The sequence below is a fragment of the Saimiri boliviensis genome, chromosome X (genome assembly GCF_048565385.1).
Source record: "Saimiri boliviensis isolate mSaiBol1 chromosome X, mSaiBol1.pri, whole genome shotgun sequence".
Classification (NCBI taxonomy): domain Eukaryota; kingdom Metazoa; phylum Chordata; class Mammalia; order Primates; family Cebidae; genus Saimiri; species Saimiri boliviensis.
In genome coordinates this window covers 373,222-391,475 of record NC_133470.1, presented here as the reverse complement: position 1 = coordinate 391,475, position 18,254 = coordinate 373,222, and the positions used below count along the sequence as shown (strand labels likewise).

Here is an 18,254-nt window from a genome sequence, read left to right as displayed (position 1 = left end):
AGAACAGGAATGCGGCTCACCAGAGGAAGGGCGGAAAGCAGTCGTGGGTGCACCCTGCGACAAGCTGGTGCCAAGGTGCCTTTCCAGGCCCTGCACACCCGTCTGAGCTCCATATTTTTGCCCCAGGTGGGCTCTGCTGCCTGAAGATCCTCGCCTGACCTCTCCCCACCATTCCCAGGTCTGACTTCTCCAGGAAGCCAGACAGCTTCCTCCTCCTCCTCTGCCTCCTGGAATAGGACCTCTCCTCCGCACTCTCTCCTTTTTGCATTGTCCCCAGGTCGCTTCCCTCCGCCCCCACCCCTCACCCCCACCCCCGCCGATACCATCAGACTCTCCGAACTTCCCAGCCCTCGCCCTGCCCCTCGAAGACTCCCCACGCCGGAGGGGAGCCTGTTCCACCTTTCCGGCACGAACTTTTCGGCAGGGGGAGGAAGGCGGGCGCCCGGGAGTCCTGGAGTGGCGGGAGGGCGTGGCGGCGGCTCTCACGTTGCACCCAGGCCTGCAGCTCGCTGGATGCCGGCGGGGCCCTCCCGCTCCTGCCTGCACACGGGCTGGGAAGAGCTGCCAGAGAAAACGCCGCCCGGCCGGGAGAAGCGCACAGCCTGCCCCTTCTCTCTCCCTTTCCAGCGCTGCTAAGGCGCTCTCCAAGCACCCACTCCGTGCTGCGGCTCCCACCGCGCTCCCGGCCTCTCGCGCTTCCCTCCTGGGTCCCTGGACTTCTCTTTGACAAAGAGCACTCCTTCCCCGAGCCCTTGCGGTTCTTGCAGCAGGAGTGGGCGAGGCATGCCCACCCGGGCCCAGGCGCGATGAAGACGCGAGAGGAAGGCTGAGCGCAGAGCAGCGCGGCCAGGGTCCCTGGGCTCCGGCCCGCGCCCCGTCTCCCCGGGGTGGGGCAGGGTGGGGGTGTGCCGAGGCGTGGACTTGGGGAAGCCTCGCGGCGCCGGGAATAAAAGGGCGCCGGCTCGCTGTGCCGCGCTGGGAAGCCGAGCTGCCTCGCCCCCGGCCCCGGGAAGGGCATGGTCCCGGCGGACTCCCGGCCGTGACTCGCGCGCCCCGGCTCGGTGGATGATCCGGGCTCACCGATCCCGTGTGCAGCGGCTTCCCAAGGACAGGTGAGGAACGAGGGTGGCCAGGGCGCCCGAGGGCTACTGTGTCTGCCTGCAGGGGGTGAAGGGATTTGAGAGACACCCAAGGGAAAAACTGGGGGTAAGGGGCCTGCGGGCAGATTGCACTGTTCCCCAGCACTGTTCGAAGTAGCTAAGAAATAGTATACCTGAATTCCTGCGATTTTAAGTAGCTAAGGATCAGTTAGGGAGGAGAGCTGGATCTTGAAGGAGGATGCACTGAATAGGTTTAATGAAGCCCAGACATCCCAGGCGGCCTTGCCTTCCTGTCCCCAGCCAGCTCCCCTTCCTTCGCTTTCGCTGGCGACCTTCAACCCTTCCATCCCTCGTGTCTAGAATGCTGCCAACGGAATTCCTAAGCCCACTCTGCTCTTGCAATCGGTGGGGGAAAGGACACTTGAGGGGCCTCTTTCCAAGTCGCTCAGGCTGTGGCTTCTTCGAGTCTCCTCTCCCTCCTCTCTGTCCCCCGCTCCCCTCCTTCCCCACCTCTTTCCTCCTCCTCTTATCCAGGCTTTCCCTGGAAGGGGGACAATCCAACTCCCAGAGTGATCTGAGACTTGCAAAAAAAAAAAAAAAAAAAAAAAAAAAAAAAAAAAAAAAAAAACCCCAAAAACCAAAAAACGGTTAAGTCGTCACCGCGGATAGAAGGGGTTTGATATCCCAGTCCCGAGCGGCCACCGCAGCCGCTTTCCGGGAAAGCGCATAATTCATCCTGCAGCCAGCTCGACGCGACCCTTCGGACTCTGGAAGCCGTCCAGGGCGCAGGGCCGCCCGCCTGGCCACTCCAGGTTGTCCGTCCTGGGCCAAGAAGAAAGCAGACGGCCTCAGTCCCCCACTCGCGCTTCCCGGAGGGGTTCGCAGACCGTCTCCGGCGGCCTAGCTGGCGCTGGACCGCTTTCTCCGCCGCGAAGGGACCCGACCCCGCGCCCCCGGGATGAGGGTTGTCTGGGGGCGAGTTTCCTGGGTCTCCTGGGAGGTTGGTGCCTGGGTGGGAGGCCGGACAGGAAGCGGGGACTCAGGACTCCGCTGGAATGCCCGGGCCAGGTCCACCCGCAGGCACAGGACGCTGGGGACTGGCGCGGCTGCCCTTGGAACCAGCCCAGCGCGGAGGTCGGGCGCTCAGGCAGGGGCGGGGAAAGCCCTGGCTCTGGCGGGACAGGAAACTCCGAGGACTTTTGCAGAGCTGCAAGAGCCGGTTTGTTCCAGCGCCCAGAGGCGGAGCCCGGACTTGCTTTTTTGCAGAGCTACCTGTGCACCATCAGTTCCTTATGGGCAGCTGCTGGGAGATGCTCCCATGGGCTTAAGAGAATAACCTTTTCTAGGTCGCTTAACGGCAGGGAAAGCTACAAGTGTGGGATGCTCCTTTCTTACAGGAAGGGTTTTAGAATTTTTTAATCAGCAGTTGGCGATCGTTCAGAAGCCGGGCGAATGGGCAGGCGCGCGTTTGTTATGTATCCCTATTAACTTTCCATGTGTGTCACTATTTTTAAGTGAACTCCAAGAGATGACAAAAATGTTAGCTGACATAGGCATTTCCAGGGCACTAAGAAGATGATCACCGCCATTCTAAATGAAGTAGCTGATGCAATCTAGCATTTACACTGGCTTTTCCATTTTTTAAGTGACTTCATTTTTTTGTTTGCCTGAATATATTTCATAAGCAGTCCCGCCCTGTTATTGAATGATCAGAAGTCCCTCCAAACTTCCTCCCCGATTAACAGCAACTCTTTATCATAAAAAAAACTCCCTGCCTTTTCCAAGACAAAAAGTTATAATAATAGTAAGGATAGTAAATAAACCCTGAAATAACAGGATGAATCTCCTTCTAGCGAATACCTCTTTAAGCTCTTCAAGAAGCTAGAATTAAAGGGTTGAGGAATATAATTAAAGGAAAAAATAAGAATAAACACTTTTTTGGAAAGTTTTAAATTCAAACATATACAATATATAATATCTCAGTCTTGCCGTCAGAGGAAGAAACACATTTTATTATTTCTTTTATTATGGAAACGTAAATGTAAACTTCTCTTTTCTTGTTCCTCTGCCCCCCGCCATTTCATACCCACAATTACAGAGTGCAGGACAGACTTCCAAATTATAGTAGCCAAGTCAAGAATCAAGACTATATTCTATAGTCATGAGTAAAGTGAATGGTGAAAAGTTTAGAAAAAACCGTCTAAGTTTCGTCTTTCTGAGTTCCCATGGTTTAAGCGTCACTACAACACATCGTGTGAAATTCTGGGAAGCTTGAAACCATGACGCACAATTCAAATTTAAAAATTGCCCACAGTAAGTCGGTGCTACCTGTGAATAAGCGCATCTCGTGTCGTTGTTCTACCCCAGGTGTCCGAGGATCAGGCACCCGGACAAGATGCCCACGCCGGCGCACTGGGGGGCCCTCTCCGTGGTGCTGATCCTGCTTTGGGGCCATCCGGGAGCGGCGCTGGCCTGCCCGCATCCTTGTGCCTGCTACGTCTCCAGCGAGGTCCACTGCACGTTCCGTTCCCTGGCTTCCGTGCCCACTGGCATTGCTAAACACGTGGAAAGAATCAATCTGGGGTTTGTACCACCTTCTTCCTGAACCATCTCAGTGTCAGTGCGTGCGTCTTGATCTGGTTTTGCATGTGTGTATGTGCACTTACTTAACTTCCTATGTGCATTTCCTCTGTGTGGCTCTGTTGAGAATTCTGCAGCTGCAGATGGGCAAAATAGAGGGGAAAAGTTTTAGCTCTACTAAACGCAGCTTTTTGTATAATTACCTGAATATATCCATCAGCTGCCACTGCTGTAAGGTCTATTAACAAACAGCATGAACAACTTTAGAGTTTGTTGAGAAATTCCCTTGATAGCATTTATTTAATACATTGTAGAGGTGAATGCATGAGACACACACTCTAACATATGAAGATGATTTACATAGACTTCAGCAACAATTTGAGAATAATAAAAACAATAAGCAGAGCATCTGTGCCATTTTATAAGTCATGTAGATGACAGAGTTGTGACTTTGAGGCAATAAAAGAGTTCCTGCAGATTTTGCCTATTAAAAATATCAGCATTGTTTTAGAAACAGATTTTGGCATGGCATGCCAGATAGAATTTTAATATATTGGTTTCATTTTATACACACAATGTTTTGGGGACATAAGTGTTAGTTGCTATGAACTACAGGTACTCAACTGCAATTTTAATAGTCAGCAATGATTTGGAGTTCTTCAACAAAATGCATTAGCTACTTTCTGGCATCTATCCGCAGAACAACTGATTAAATTAGTGTTTGAGAAGTATCCACCGTGGAGATGTTTCAGTAAAAATAAAATGGCCAGATTTGAGTCAATGAAAAATAAATGTAAATGTACTTGGACATCTTTTAGAACAAAGTTAAAAAGCAAACTCTCCTCTATTGACAGTGGTAGAAGAAGAGAATGAAACGTTGAGATAATAAGATGAAAATTTCCCTAACCCATGGCAACAGACCATTAAACAGATTTCTCAATGAAATGCTAGTAGACTTTACGAGTTGACCATCTGAACATCCAGCCACAACGATGATAGCTCACTGGGGAGAACAGCTTGGCGTTGTCAGAGGAGGGAATAGTAACACATAAGCCAGCTTCCCTTTTTACAATCTTGTGTAATGGGCATAAGAAAAATGAAAGAGATGCGAAAGCCCATTTGTTTTATTTACTTATTATTTATTTTTTTAAAAAATTTACTGTAAGTTCCAAGATACACGTGCAGAACGTGCAGATTTGTTACATAAGTATATGTGTGCCATGGTGGTTTGCTGCACCTGTTGAGCCATCCTCTAAGTCCCCTCTCCTCACCCCTCACCCCGCAACAGGCCCTGGTGTGTGTTGTTCTCCTTCCTGGGTCCATGTGTTCTCATTGTTCAACTCCCACTTATGAGTGAGAACATGCAGTGTTTGGTTTTCTGTTCTTGCGTTAGTTCGCTGAGGATGATAGCTTCCAGCTTCATCCATGCAAAGGACAAGATCTCATTCCTTTTTATGGCTGCATAGTATTCCATGGTGTATATGTACCACATTTTCTTTATCCAGTCTATTACTGAGGGGCATTTGGGTTGGTTCTGTATCTGCTGAAGCCCATTTCAATCCTGGGGGATGGCACATGTGATATTGCAGAACAGAAGGTGGAGCTTTAACTGTAACTTCTTTTTCTTCTACCCTTGGTGTACAAAATGGCTCTGTCTAGGAATTGCTTTTTAAACATGAACCATTTTAAGACATGGTTCCACTTTCTGGGATTAGCCACCTCATCTCTCAAACCCAGCACCTTGACAGGTCCCAAGCTCGGGGTACCATCAGCCAGGCCTTGGTGGAGCCCTCTGAAAAGCATGGGGCTGATACAGAACACGTTTTTGTGAGGTGCTTGGTGCACAGCAGCTTTGCGTGTGTGTGTTGTGTGTTGGGAAGGGGGATGTCAGGCTGGAAATGAGGGTGGTGACAGTCTCTGTAAGCACCCTCCCCAAAGAGAAGATGACTCATTTAATGGCTTGAGAGTTACAGCACCAATAAGACTGTTACCTCTGAAGCTGTTTGCATCTCATTTGCAGTTTCTGGGATGCTTTCCTTCCCATTTATTTTTAAACTGAAGTACTTTGTAAGTGCAAAACATAACTAACCTCTAAATTACAACACCATTTCTGATGGTTTTATTTTAAACAACTCACAATAAAGAATGAATTTTAGTGCACTAAAGGCTTTAATGTGGGAATAAAACAGAGATACTAACATGTTAATGATTCTTTTTCCTATTGATGCCAGTAATCTCTAGAGGCAGTTTTTGGTAATATTAAAAAGAAAAGAAAAATTAAAAAACTCCAGAGAATCACTTCACTGCACCAACGTCTATTACTTCCATCTGGTTTAATTTGTAACATGAATTAATATACTACTTGAAAAGTCACTAATAATATCATAGTAACATTGTTTCAAAAAAATCAATCTCAAATTAGGCAATGAGTCTGGCATCTTGCATTTTGTTGGGGAAAAATACTGAAACAAAGGCAATGTCTAACAGATAAAACTCAGGGATTGATTTGTGGTTTAGCAGTCTGGAGAGAATATAAGACTCTTAAGGAATGAGAAATTGTTGGCCAAGTGCTAATGAAACCTTCTATTCCCACACAGCTGTTTTTAGGGTTCTCTGTCAGCACTGCTGTTTCCTGCTTGGACAAACTGAAAGCATTTCTGAAAATTGCTTTCCAATTTTTTTTTTTCAGGAACCAACAACATAGTATCCACCTAGAGATAGATTTTCAGACTCTTAAATATTTTTTCCCTCAGTTAAACAACTGGTTTTGATTATGTCTTTCTGCGACTTCAACAATGCCATACTTGCCTATTTTATTTTAAGTTCTGCCTTGTGATACTAACGGGAACCTATGACATAATTCTGCAAATATTGTCTGCCATAAACATTTCACAGAGTTGGTTATATATTCAGTGATTGCCAATCAATAGGTGATGAAGATTGTCTGGAATGTAAACCAAGGGACTAGTAAGCCACACAACTGCACTTTATGCACGGTCCCCTCAGTCTCCAGGTAGATTCTGTTTCCTGAGTGTTGTGCTAATTTCCTGGACTCTCTGCTAATTTTTAGAAGGATGCAAAAATCTTCTGAGAGGGGGTACTCCAGTGATTCCCCGGGCTTCTGCCCCATTCTGACATCTGGCATCCTTGGCATCTGCATCTGCAAGCTCTCTAATGCCCCTTAAAAACAAGCAGGGGGCAGATGACAGAGTCAGACAGGTTTCTGAGCCGATGTGGAGCCCATCCCAGACTTTGAGTGCCTTCCCGAACAGGGGAATTTATTGAGATGTAAAGGGAAATCAACCAGTATTGATCCTTCGTTCCTGTTTTCCCTTCTTCTCCACCTTGATAGCTGTCACCAAAATTCTCAGGTTAAGTTTGACATTCAGCTAGCCGTGGCTTTCATTTGAGCCACTCTGTCTGCTTTTCTCAATATCTATCCATCTATCTGCCTGTCATCTAGGTATCTACCTATCATTGATTGCTATCATAAATCAACCAATCTATCTCTCTACCTATCTCTATCAATTATCTATCTATCTATCTTTCTATCTATCCATCCATCCATCTATCTGTCTGTCATGTGTCTGCATATTACCTGTCTACCTATCATCTATCTCTATCATCAATCTATCTCTCTACCTACCTATCATCTATCTATCGATCTATCTGTGTGTCATCTGTCTGCCTATCACCTATCATCTATCTCTATCATCATCTATTGATCTATCTATCATCTATTAATCAATCTACCTATCTATTCTGTCATCTATTTATCAATAATCTATTTACCTACCTATCATCTCTATCAATCAACTTCTGTTATCTATCCATTCTATCATCTATGTACCTATCATCTATCTCTATTATCTATCAATCTATCTACCAATATATTATCTATGTATCCACACACTATCTATATCTGCCTATCTAATATATCTGTCTATCTATCTATCTATCTATCTGTCTATCTATCTATCTATCATCTATCTGCCTATGTATCTATCTATCATCTATCTATGACAGTAGTTGTCAGTAACAGATAAGTTTGCTCCTGGAGAACATTTGGTGACATCTGGAGACCTTTTTGGTGACCACAACTATGGAAGGAGAATATAGCACACCCTTGAACATGTGCTGAGGAACATCCAGCTGTTTCTGACCCACTTTAGAGACTGACCCTCAGAACGCTATCTCCTCTGACTGAAGATCTGCCTCCTTCTTCTGGACTCTGTTCAGGTGATGTTATTTACCCCCAGGGCTCTATTCCATCGGTCAGTTGGCCAGTCTCCCCTGAACGTGCATGGTGGGTCTCCATGTTGGTCTTGAGCCCTATTCTCCCCTTAGATGCTCACAAAACTCTCAAACATCCCATGGCAAATACAGCTTTGAATTCTTTCCCCAACACGTGTCTCCCCCAGCCTTTGCCATCCAGCAAATGACAGAATCCACCCACTTGCTCCCCTCCAGGCAGACGTCCTTTGCCCAAATTTGTCCTCATTTTCACTCCCACCACTCAGCAATGCCTGCTCTTTCTCTAACTACATTTGGAAATGTTCGGTGACGATGCATAAATATTAGATAGATAGATGCCATGGATGAAAAAGTAATAGATGATAGATAGAGAAATAGATAGATGTGATGGATGAATAGATACATGACAGATAGATAGGTAATGGATAGATGATAGGATAATAGGTGGATGATAGAATTATAGGATGATAGACTGAGAGATGATGGAGATAGATGAAAGGTAGGTATGTTGGTAGGTAGACGATAGGATGATAGATGAAGTAGCTATAGATACATAGATGATAAATAGATATGATGGATGAATAGATATATGGTTGATACAGAGATGATAGATTACAGATAGATGCTTGACAGATGATAGGATTATAGATAGATTGATAGATGATAGGTAGGTACGTAGGTAGATAGGTAGATGCAGACAGAGAGAAAGAGAGACAAATAGACAGACAAAGTTGCACATACTACGGTAAGGTTTCCAAATTTCTGCAATCTTGATATTTAGGACTGAATCAGTCTGGGTTGCAGGGGTCATCCCGTGCATTACAGGATCTTGAGCAGCATCTCTATAGAGAACAAATCAATGACCATGCCATAAAGCGTGCAAGCTCGGTGAGTCTAAGGAACAGAAAGATGACCAATAACTCTGAACTTTGTGGCAAACAGCCAAATACCAGAGAGCTAACTAATTGTCTGCCATGGAATATTCTTCTAAAATGATGAGGCCATGCCCAAGTGGACCAGGAATGAATCTCTGGAAATAAAAGGAGGCATCTTGGAGCAGAGAGTTCAGAAAGTGAATGAATTGTAAGTCAAGCAGTAATGGAGCGAAACACTGACACAGCACCCAAACCAAGTTCCTAATTAGGGATAGCAAACCAAACAATGGGCTTTTGCATAAAACAATGAAAATCCCTGGGTGTCTTCCTCCACTGGGAATGCCTTGCCCCAAGAGAGGTGTAGATGTACACGGTCACAGCCCTTTGCTGCATAAGCCCTACTTCAAATCTCAACTCCCCAGACAGTCCTGCCCTAGATGTTGGCCCAGCGAACCCCTTCTACTCTCCTTCCTGTCATTTAATTCTTTCCTTATGAAATTTACAACTGCCTGAAAAGATCTTTTTTTATTATTTTTACTTTTTTAGTCATCCTTGCTAAGAGAGCTGAGCCCTTGCCTATTTTATTGACCCACCCAGAATAGTAACTTGCAGACACATAAAGCTCAAATTATAGCTGCAACTGCATTGCAGAATGAATCCATGCATATGGAATCTGTAGCAGACATTGCTTTATATCAAGGGACGTTCAAACAGAACCTGCCTCATTTTTCCTTTTATGTCTCCATCTCTAAAAGAATTAAGCCTGTTCTCAGAGTCAACTAATCCTGAAGGCACATACAAAGCTGACTTGTACAATGATTATGCAATTTTTAAAGTAAAATTCAAATGACGTGGCATTCACCGTTGTAGGCTCTACAACTCAGTGCCATTTAGCACCTTCATACTACTGTGTATCCATTATCTCTATCCTGTTAGAAACATTTTCACCATCCCAAAAGGAGACCTTATATAGGTTAAGCAGTCATTCTCCACCCCCTCTCCTCCACCAGCCTTTGGGAACCACCGCCTTGTTTTCTGTCTCTATGAATTTGACTGTTCTGAACATTTCATATACATGGAATTATACAATAGATGAGTGGCCCTCAACCTTTTTGGTGCCAGGATCCAGTTTCATGGAAGATAATTTTTCCACAGACAGGGAGGGGAGTGGTTTGGGGATGATTCAAGTGCATTACATTTCTTGTGCACTTTATTTCTATTATAACTGCACTGCAATAGATAATGAAATAATTCTACAACTCACCATAATGCGGAATCAATGGGAGCCCTGAGCGCATTTTCCTGCAACTAGACAGTTCCATGTGGAGGTGAAGGAGACAGTGACAGATCATCGAACATTGGGTTCTCAGCAGGAGTGCACCACCTAGATCCCTCGCACTTCACAGTAGGGGTTGTGCTTCTATGAGAATCTAATGCCACCGCTGATCTGACGGGAGGTGGAGCTCAGGCGGTAATGCCGGCGATGGGGAACGGCTGCAGGTGCAGAGGAAGCTTTGCTGGCTCACCCACCCGCTCACCTGGTGCTGTGCAGCTCAGTTCCTAACCGGTCCAATACTGGTCCGTGGCCCGGGGTTTGGGAACCGCTGCAATAGCTGACCTGTAGTGGGTTCTTTTAGTGAACCACAGGTTTCAAGGGTCACCACACGGTAGCCTGTGTCAGAGCTTCATTCCTTTTTGTGGTGTGCAACTTGAGCAATGGTTACTGCTCAAGTGATTTCGCAGAAAGTCGATTTAAAGAGTGAGTGAGAAAATGTGTCAGGTAGACTTCTACTCTGTAGTCGGCGTCTCCGAAACGTACGTTGAGACTCTCTTTGCTTCTCACTCACGTGCGTTGCATGATTCCTCATGGTTGGTAATTCAGTCAAACAAAAACCTGTGAACAATTCTGAGGATACCGTCAGCAAACCCACCCTGTAAGAGTTTCTTGGCCTTCTCTTGTTTGCTAGATCATCTGTCCTTCTGCTTAAATAAGAAGAAACAAGGTATTCTCTTAAAGATAAAAATGGTGGCCGGATGCGGTGGCTCACACCTATAATCCCAGCACTTTGGGAGGCCGAGGCAGGAGGATCACCTGAGGTCGGGAGTTCAAGACCAGCCTCACCAACATGATGAAACCTCATCTCTACTAAAAATACAAAAATTGGCCAGTGTGGTGGCTGGCACCTGTAGTCCCAGCTACTTAGGAGGCTGAGGCGAGAGAATTGCTTGAACCCAGGAGGCAGAGGTTGCAATGAGCCAAGATTATGCCACTGCACTCCAGTCTGGGCGGCAGAGCAAGACTCCATCTCAAATGAATGAATGAATAAATAAATAAAATAAAAATAAAAATGGCAACTTAGGATGGTCATTATCCATGACTGACACTTCATTTACCCACAAGATAGGAACTTAAAAACCCTGCAAACACAGCAACAACAACAATAATGTCCCCATTATAGACAAGAGGAGACTCATGGAATACTCTGAATACAACCAAGAATACACAGTGACTATTGTTAAGTACAGGTATCTCGAGACCAAAGTTTCACCTTGTATTCAGAGACCATTAACTGAGGCGGGAGAAGCTATCAATACTTAGTTGACACTCTGTTTTATTGAGTAAGTTCAAACATATGGAATTACAGTGCAAAGTTCCTTGAAAGGTAATGTGACAAAGAAGGAATTAGAAATGTATCAGGTAGATTTCTACTCTGGAGTCACCTGAAATCAGGTCTGAAATTGGTCATTTGAGTGTCTCTGAGAAAAAAATCACTGAATGGGCGTATTTACGAATATTATGATTCTTGTATGATTTTTACATTATTCATAGCATGTATCATTTTTTGGAACATCTGAATATTTTTGTTTTCATTGAATGTCTTTATTCCTATGCCATATTGCTCATTATTCCCCTGCCTAACTATTTTTTAAGTGCTACTTTTAACTCGCAGATTCTCATCACGTCTCTTTGTGTCTTTCCCTTTGATCTCCCCGGTGCCTCGCTGTACCTATTTCCTCCAGAAACCCTGCAGCAGTCCGTGACACAGGGCAGCGTCTGAGTGGCTACGGAGGTTATGTTCTTTAACACACATGGCCCTCTGAAAAAAGAATCCTCATTAGCATTACTAATGAAGAATTTGAGCTTCCCAAAAGCTCGGCACTTCTCTGGGATAGCTAGCAGGCAACATGAAGTGTGTCTGACCTAAAAACATGAGGCCTGGCCGGGTGTGGTGGCTGACACCTGTAATCCCAGTACTTTGGGAGGCCAAGGCAGGTGGATCACTTGAGCTCAGAAGCTCAAGATCAGCTTGGGCAACATAGTGAAGCCCTGTCTCTACTAAAAATACAAAATTTAGACAGGTGTGGTGGCGGGTGCCCGCAGTTTCAGCTACTAAGGAGGCTGGAGTGGGAGGATGGCTTGAGCCCAGGAAGCAGAGGTTGCAGTGAGTCAAGATCGTGCCACCACACTCTGGCCTGGGCAACAGAACCACACTCCGTCTTAAACGGTTCTATCTCACCTCTAAGGATGTCACCTCTACACAGTGGGGCCTCCGTTCACCACCCAGCTGCAGTAGTCAACACCTTCCTTCTCCTTTATTATACTCTGCAGGAAACTGCGAAACTCATAATTGCAAAAAATGCACCTTTATTCTCTTACTTGGAATTTTGCCCACTGAGGAGGTTCACAGTCCTTAACATCATGAAATAAAGCTTCATGCCCTTAAATTTCACTTGTCTTTGCAGCACTGTCTTCTGGGGAGTTTTGCACTGTGATTACATACATTTGAACTCACTAAATAAAATAGAGTGTCAAGTAGATATTGATAGCTTCTCCCACCTCAGTTAACAGCATCTGAACGCACGTTGAAGCTTTGGTCTCAAGATACCTGGATTTTACTCTAACTATATTCTTGAAGGCATTCAATGTCTTTTGTGAGTCTCCTCTTCTCTGTAAGGGGGCCATCACTGCTGTTGTTACTGTGTTTGTTTGTGGAATATTTAAGTTCCCACCTTGCTTTAGTAAGACCAACATACCACTAGGTAACAGGAAAAAAACTTTGGAATGGAACATTGCATGCTTTAACCCCCTTTTTCATCATTACTCAAAAAGTTTGGAAAGTTTCTTTTTTTCTCTCTTTCTTACTGACTTATTTATTTATTTTTGTTGACATGGGTTTTGCTCTGTTGCCCAGGCTGAAGTGCAGTGGCACAATCGGCTCTCTGCGGCCTCAACCTCCTGGGTTCAAGTGATCTTCCTTCCTCAGCCTCCCGAGTAGCTGGGACCACAGGCATGCACCACTACAGCCAACTAATTTTTGTACTTTTTGTAGAGATGAGGTCTCATCATGTTGCCCAGACTGGTCTTGAATTCCTGAGCTCGAGTGATCCTCCTGCCTCAGCCTCCCAAAGTGTTGGGATACAGGCATGAGCCACCACGCCAGGCTTGGAAACTTTTTTGAATCTCAGTTCCTGCTGTGGGAGATTAGCCTGCTTCGTGTTTCGGTGATAAAGGGTAAAAAGTAATACAAAGAGGACCAGGCTCAAATCCAGCTAGTCTCCCACCTTCTATGGAATCCAAAGCATGTTCATAAGGTGCACAAATAGCTATTACCCCAATTCTTTAAATATTTCACCTCTCACCAGTGTTCAATAAAGCAGAGCTTAGCTGACAAAACACTGGAGTAATGCACTAAAAAGAAGAGTGGAAAATGTCATGTAATCAAGAAGAGAGAAACTGTTTATGTGATTGTTCATTAACTGCATGAGTCATAATGATGAATAGGAAATAAGATCAACTTTTACTATATTTCCCCATACACCACATTGAATCTGTACAACATTGTTTCAATATGAGGTGGGATGCGTTTAATTCCATCTGATGTTTTCTTTGCATAAATTGGTCTTAAAAAGAAGAATGCAATTACGAAAGGAGGTCTTTGAAGAGTTTGAAGCAATCAAGGTTGGTTTTTGAGGGAAGAGCTTATAAATGTCCCTCTCTGAAAACTTTGTAGCGGAAAGGTGCTTCCTAAGGCGGGTTCTTAGGGGAGTTTCACCAAACCCGGTGTTCCTGTTGCCTTTGGAATTGTAGTCCGGCTTTGGGCGCATATGAGTATGAGAAAACTGGATCATGCTAGCATCTGCTGCATTTAACTATGAGCTGTTCACCTGTGTTCTCTGCTAGTTGATTTCCTTTTATTTAGGTGATAAGCAGAAGTGATCCATGATATCAGGCTAGATGTGTTATATCTCAGCAGAAGCAGTGATTTATGGTAACAGTGTGCACGCTTGTCTATTCACTTTTCAAATTGCTTATCCAGGGATCAAGTTTAAGCATTGTTTATGCTATTACCAATATGGCAGTGAGAAATTGCTATATTGGTCAAAAAAGCATCTTGACAATTGTACATGCAACACAAAAAACCAAAACTTAAAAACAAAAAAAAATCTCACCTTGAGGACAGGTTACGGGAAAAAACAAACAGAGAAAAAGAAACCTAGCACGTCTACAAATACCATCCGTCAGACATGGCATCCTGTCCATGGGAAATGAGTGTCGATGCCTGAGGTCAATGTTTCTATTGGCCCTTAGCACGGAGCTCTTTCCTTTCTGACCACATGCAAAGCAAATTCCAATGCTGTGGATTTTCCCATCCCTGCTAGTTGTCTGTCCCTCCTTATTACTGCCACTTCAGCACAGAGTTTCCAAGAAACAGACATGTGGAAGAGCCTCACGTTGAATTCTAAATCCTACTGATGGGCATCCAATACCCTCCTGACCACATTAGCATATTCCAAGTCAAAGTTCTCCGTGAATGTTCCTTAACAGAAGGAAGACAAATAAATATGTGTCACTTTCTTCTTGACCCCAGAGGTAGACAGGGGAAACAAAGGGATAAATGGCTTTGGGAATGGCATCCCTACAACCTAAGAATCACCGTTTCATGGTCAGCTGCAGTGGCTCATGCTTGTCACCCCAGCACTTTGGGAGATCCAGGCAGGAGGATCACGTGAGGCCAGGAGTTCCAGACCAGCCTGGGCACATAGCAAGGCCTTGTCTCTACAAAAAAAAAAAAAAAAAAATTAAAAAATCAGCCTGAAGCCGGGCGCGGTGGCTCAAGCCTGTAATCCCAGCACTTTGGGAGGCCGAGGCGGGTGGATCACAAGGTCGAGAGATCGAGACCATCCTGGTCAACATGGTGAAACCCCGTCTCTACTAAAAATACAAAAAACTAGCTGGGCGTGGTGGCGCGTGCCTGTAATCCCAGCTACTCAGGAGGCTGAGGCAGGAGAATTGCCTGAGCCCAGGCGGCGGAGGTTGCGGTGAGCCGAGATCGCGCCATTGCACTCCAGCCTGGGTAGCAAGAGCGAAACTCCGTCTCGGAAAAAAAAAAAAAAATCAGCCTGAGGATGGTGGCCTGTGCCTATAGTTCCAGTGACTAGGGAGGCTGAGGTAGGAGGATTGCTGGAGCCTGGGAGGTGGAGGCTGCAGAGAGCTACGATTGCACCACTGCACTCCACCCTGGATGACGGAGTAAGATTGTGTCTAATAAATAAATAAAAAGACTCACCATTTTACGACTTTGCTCTTGGGCAGGCTAGAGAATGTTTGTCATATGGGGGTTAAGTACTTGCTGTTTCTTATCTTAATTATTATTATTATTCCTCAGGTTTAATAGCATACAGGCCCTGACAGAAACCTCATTTGCAGGACTGACCAAGTTGGAGCTACTTATGATTCACGGCAATGAGATCCCAAGCATCCCCGATGGAGCTTTAAGAGATCTCAGTTCTCTCCAGGTAAACCCACAGCGTTTATAAGCATCACTAACTGCGTCCTCTAGGACCAGTAATAAAGAATGGAAACGATGGCATTCTCCTTAATGATCAATACAATGGCTACTTTTTACATACAAGGCCAGCTTCATGACATGACTCTCCAGCCCTTTGTACTGGTTTCTGCTTGGGGTTGTGGCTTTTGAAACTATAAACAGGATGCTTTTGTTTTGTTTGGTTTTGTTTTCCGCTGTCCTTGTAGGTTTTCAAGTTCAGCTACAACAAGCTGAGAGCCATCACAGGACAGACCCTCCAGGGTCTCTCTAACTTAATGAGGCTGCACGTAGACCACAACAAGATCGAGTTTATCCACCCGCAAGCTTTCAATGGCTTAATGTCCCTGAGGCTGCTCCATTTGGAAGGAAATCTGCTCCACCAGCTGCACCCCAGCACTTTCTCCACATTCACGTTTCTGGATTATTTCAGAATCTCCACCATAAGACACCTCTATTTAGCGGAGAACATGATTAGAACCCTTCCTGCCAGCATGCTTCAGAACATGCCGCTTCTGGAGAATCTTTACTTGCAGGGAAATCCGTGGACCTGCGATTGTGAGATGAGATGGTTTTTGGAATGGGATGCAAAATCCAGAGGTAAGAAGAGAAGAGAGCAGACCACTCCTAGCTGCACGCTCTTTTATCTTTTTGGAGACAGTCCATTCTCCAAGGTTCTTAGGTTGACTTATTCCTCTTGCCTTGGGTGAAATCTGAGCATCCCATCAGTAAGACAGGAACTCACACCTTCAATGTTACCACTTAAATGTTGAGACACTTTTATTCCCAATGCAAATGCAGTTATCCCTTAGTGAAACGTAGTGCTCATGTAATCAGTTACATGTGGTTGACGTGGTTTGCCATGGAATGGATATCTGGAGGATCACGCCAGCCTTGGACTGCAGCTTAATGTGGGAAACTGGGACTGGGAAAGGGCCGTGAATGCCTGTTTCATAAGGAAGTCACAAGGATGCTTGGAAAAGAGCAGGCTGGTGGGAGGAGTGGCTACGAGGTCATTGTTTTATAGACAGGGAAGCAGTGCTCAGTATTGATCCAGAGAGCTAAGACAACAACCAGGACTTAGGTGTCGGAGTTGCAGCAAAGTAGATCGTGCCTTCCCTCTTTCTCTCCTTCCTTCCTTTATTCTTTTTCTCCTTCCTTCCCTCCCTTCCCCCTTCTTCCTTCCTTCCTTCCTTTCTCCAGCTTCTCTAAGCCCTTCCTTGCAACCGATCCCCATCCTCAGATTGCATTGTGTTTACCATCTCTTGGATCTATCTTCTTAACTCCATTCTCACAGCCACTAGCCTGGATCAAGCTCCCTTTCTTCTCTCTCTGGTGGGAAGAGGGAGCATTCTAAGCAAGCCTCCCCGTGGCCTTGCCAGCCTCTTTCCCATCCACTCGCTGCAATGCAGTGAGAACATTTTTGCAGAATGTGCATCCAGCCAGGCCGGACCTCTGCATAGCTGATTTCCATTGCTTTTAGGATAAGACGCACATTTGCACATCGCCTCCAAGAAGTCTCCACACAATGGTCACTCTACCTGTCCCCACCATCCTCTAGCGTGGTGCCCCCATTGTTCTTCTTATTCATCCATTTCTAGCCACACAGTCTTCCCTTCTGTCCCTTGCAGCTTCTAAACTTATTTCCAACTCAACATTATTAGATTTGCTCAGTTGCCTGCTTGGGTGTCTTTACTGCTAGATGTTCAAGGGGCTTGCCTTTTCTCAGCTTTTAGAGGTTCATTCCAAGAGACCATCAAGCAATGGATGGAGGAAAGACAGAGATACACCCATGTGTGAATGGTCTTAATCAGAGAAGACACATGCCTCCTCCACTCATATTCCATTGGTGGGAAACAGTCCCCACACCCCAGTGGATGCAAGAGGGCCTGAAAATGCACTCGGATGGCTATTTTATAGCAGCAACACGACATTATGGATGTCGACCCATAAAGCTTTGCAGGGCAAAGACCATCTCTGCTCCCGTCTGGAGATCACACCTGCACGTCTTCGTGTGTGCATGCCTATGCATGTCTGTGTTTGTGCGCATGTGTGTACATCTGCCTATGTGTAGATTTGCGTGTATGTGAAGGAAAAGCCAAGATTTGAAAGTATTAAAGTTAGTTTTATGTAGTGAGCCTTTCTGAAGATTGCAATCCCAGAATCTTTCGGAGAGTTTCTGTTAGACTGCTCCAAAGCAGTATTGCAGCCCACAGCTTATACACAGGTGCTGGGCTTCTGCAGGTGCTCAGAAGTCACATCAAATGTGATCAGAATTCACACCAGATGTGTTCAGAATTTACATTAGAGCTGATTCTCATCAAAGTTTGGATGCCAGGGGACATCTGATTATAGATTACAGAGGCAGAGTCACTATCTTACATGTGGAAAGAGGCAAGGCCTGTGAGCACTGAACTCCTCTTTTCTAGAAGTGCGGTGATTCTGGCAAGAGACATGTGGACCTGTGCTCCATCCTGCTCATCACCTTAGGGCATTCTTCTAGAGATTGCGCTCGTTCACTGAGCCATGAAATTCATCTGGCCAAGGGATTTTGTGAAATGCTGCTTCTTACGTTTGCTGCTTTGTCTCACAGCATGTATGTGTGTGTGCATGAGTGT

At 45.4% G+C, this 18,254-nt stretch overlaps 1 protein-coding gene across 1 annotated transcript in view; it reads left to right on the top strand.

Annotated features, from left to right (window-relative positions):
• The first annotated feature begins 538 nt into the window (after positions 1-538).
• Positions 539-18,254, top strand: part of LOC101048997 (matrix-remodeling-associated protein 5) — a 38,282-nt gene continuing 20,566 nt past the window's right edge. Inside the window, exons 1-4 of the mRNA XM_003920281.4 lie at positions 539-1,112; positions 3,468-3,683; positions 15,478-15,607; positions 15,846-16,236. Of these exons, the coding sequence (XP_003920330.3) occupies positions 1,066-1,112; positions 3,468-3,683; positions 15,478-15,607; positions 15,846-16,236 (784 nt within the window). The 5' untranslated portion in view covers positions 539-1,065. The remainder of the gene's footprint in view (positions 1,113-3,467; positions 3,684-15,477; positions 15,608-15,845; positions 16,237-18,254) is intronic.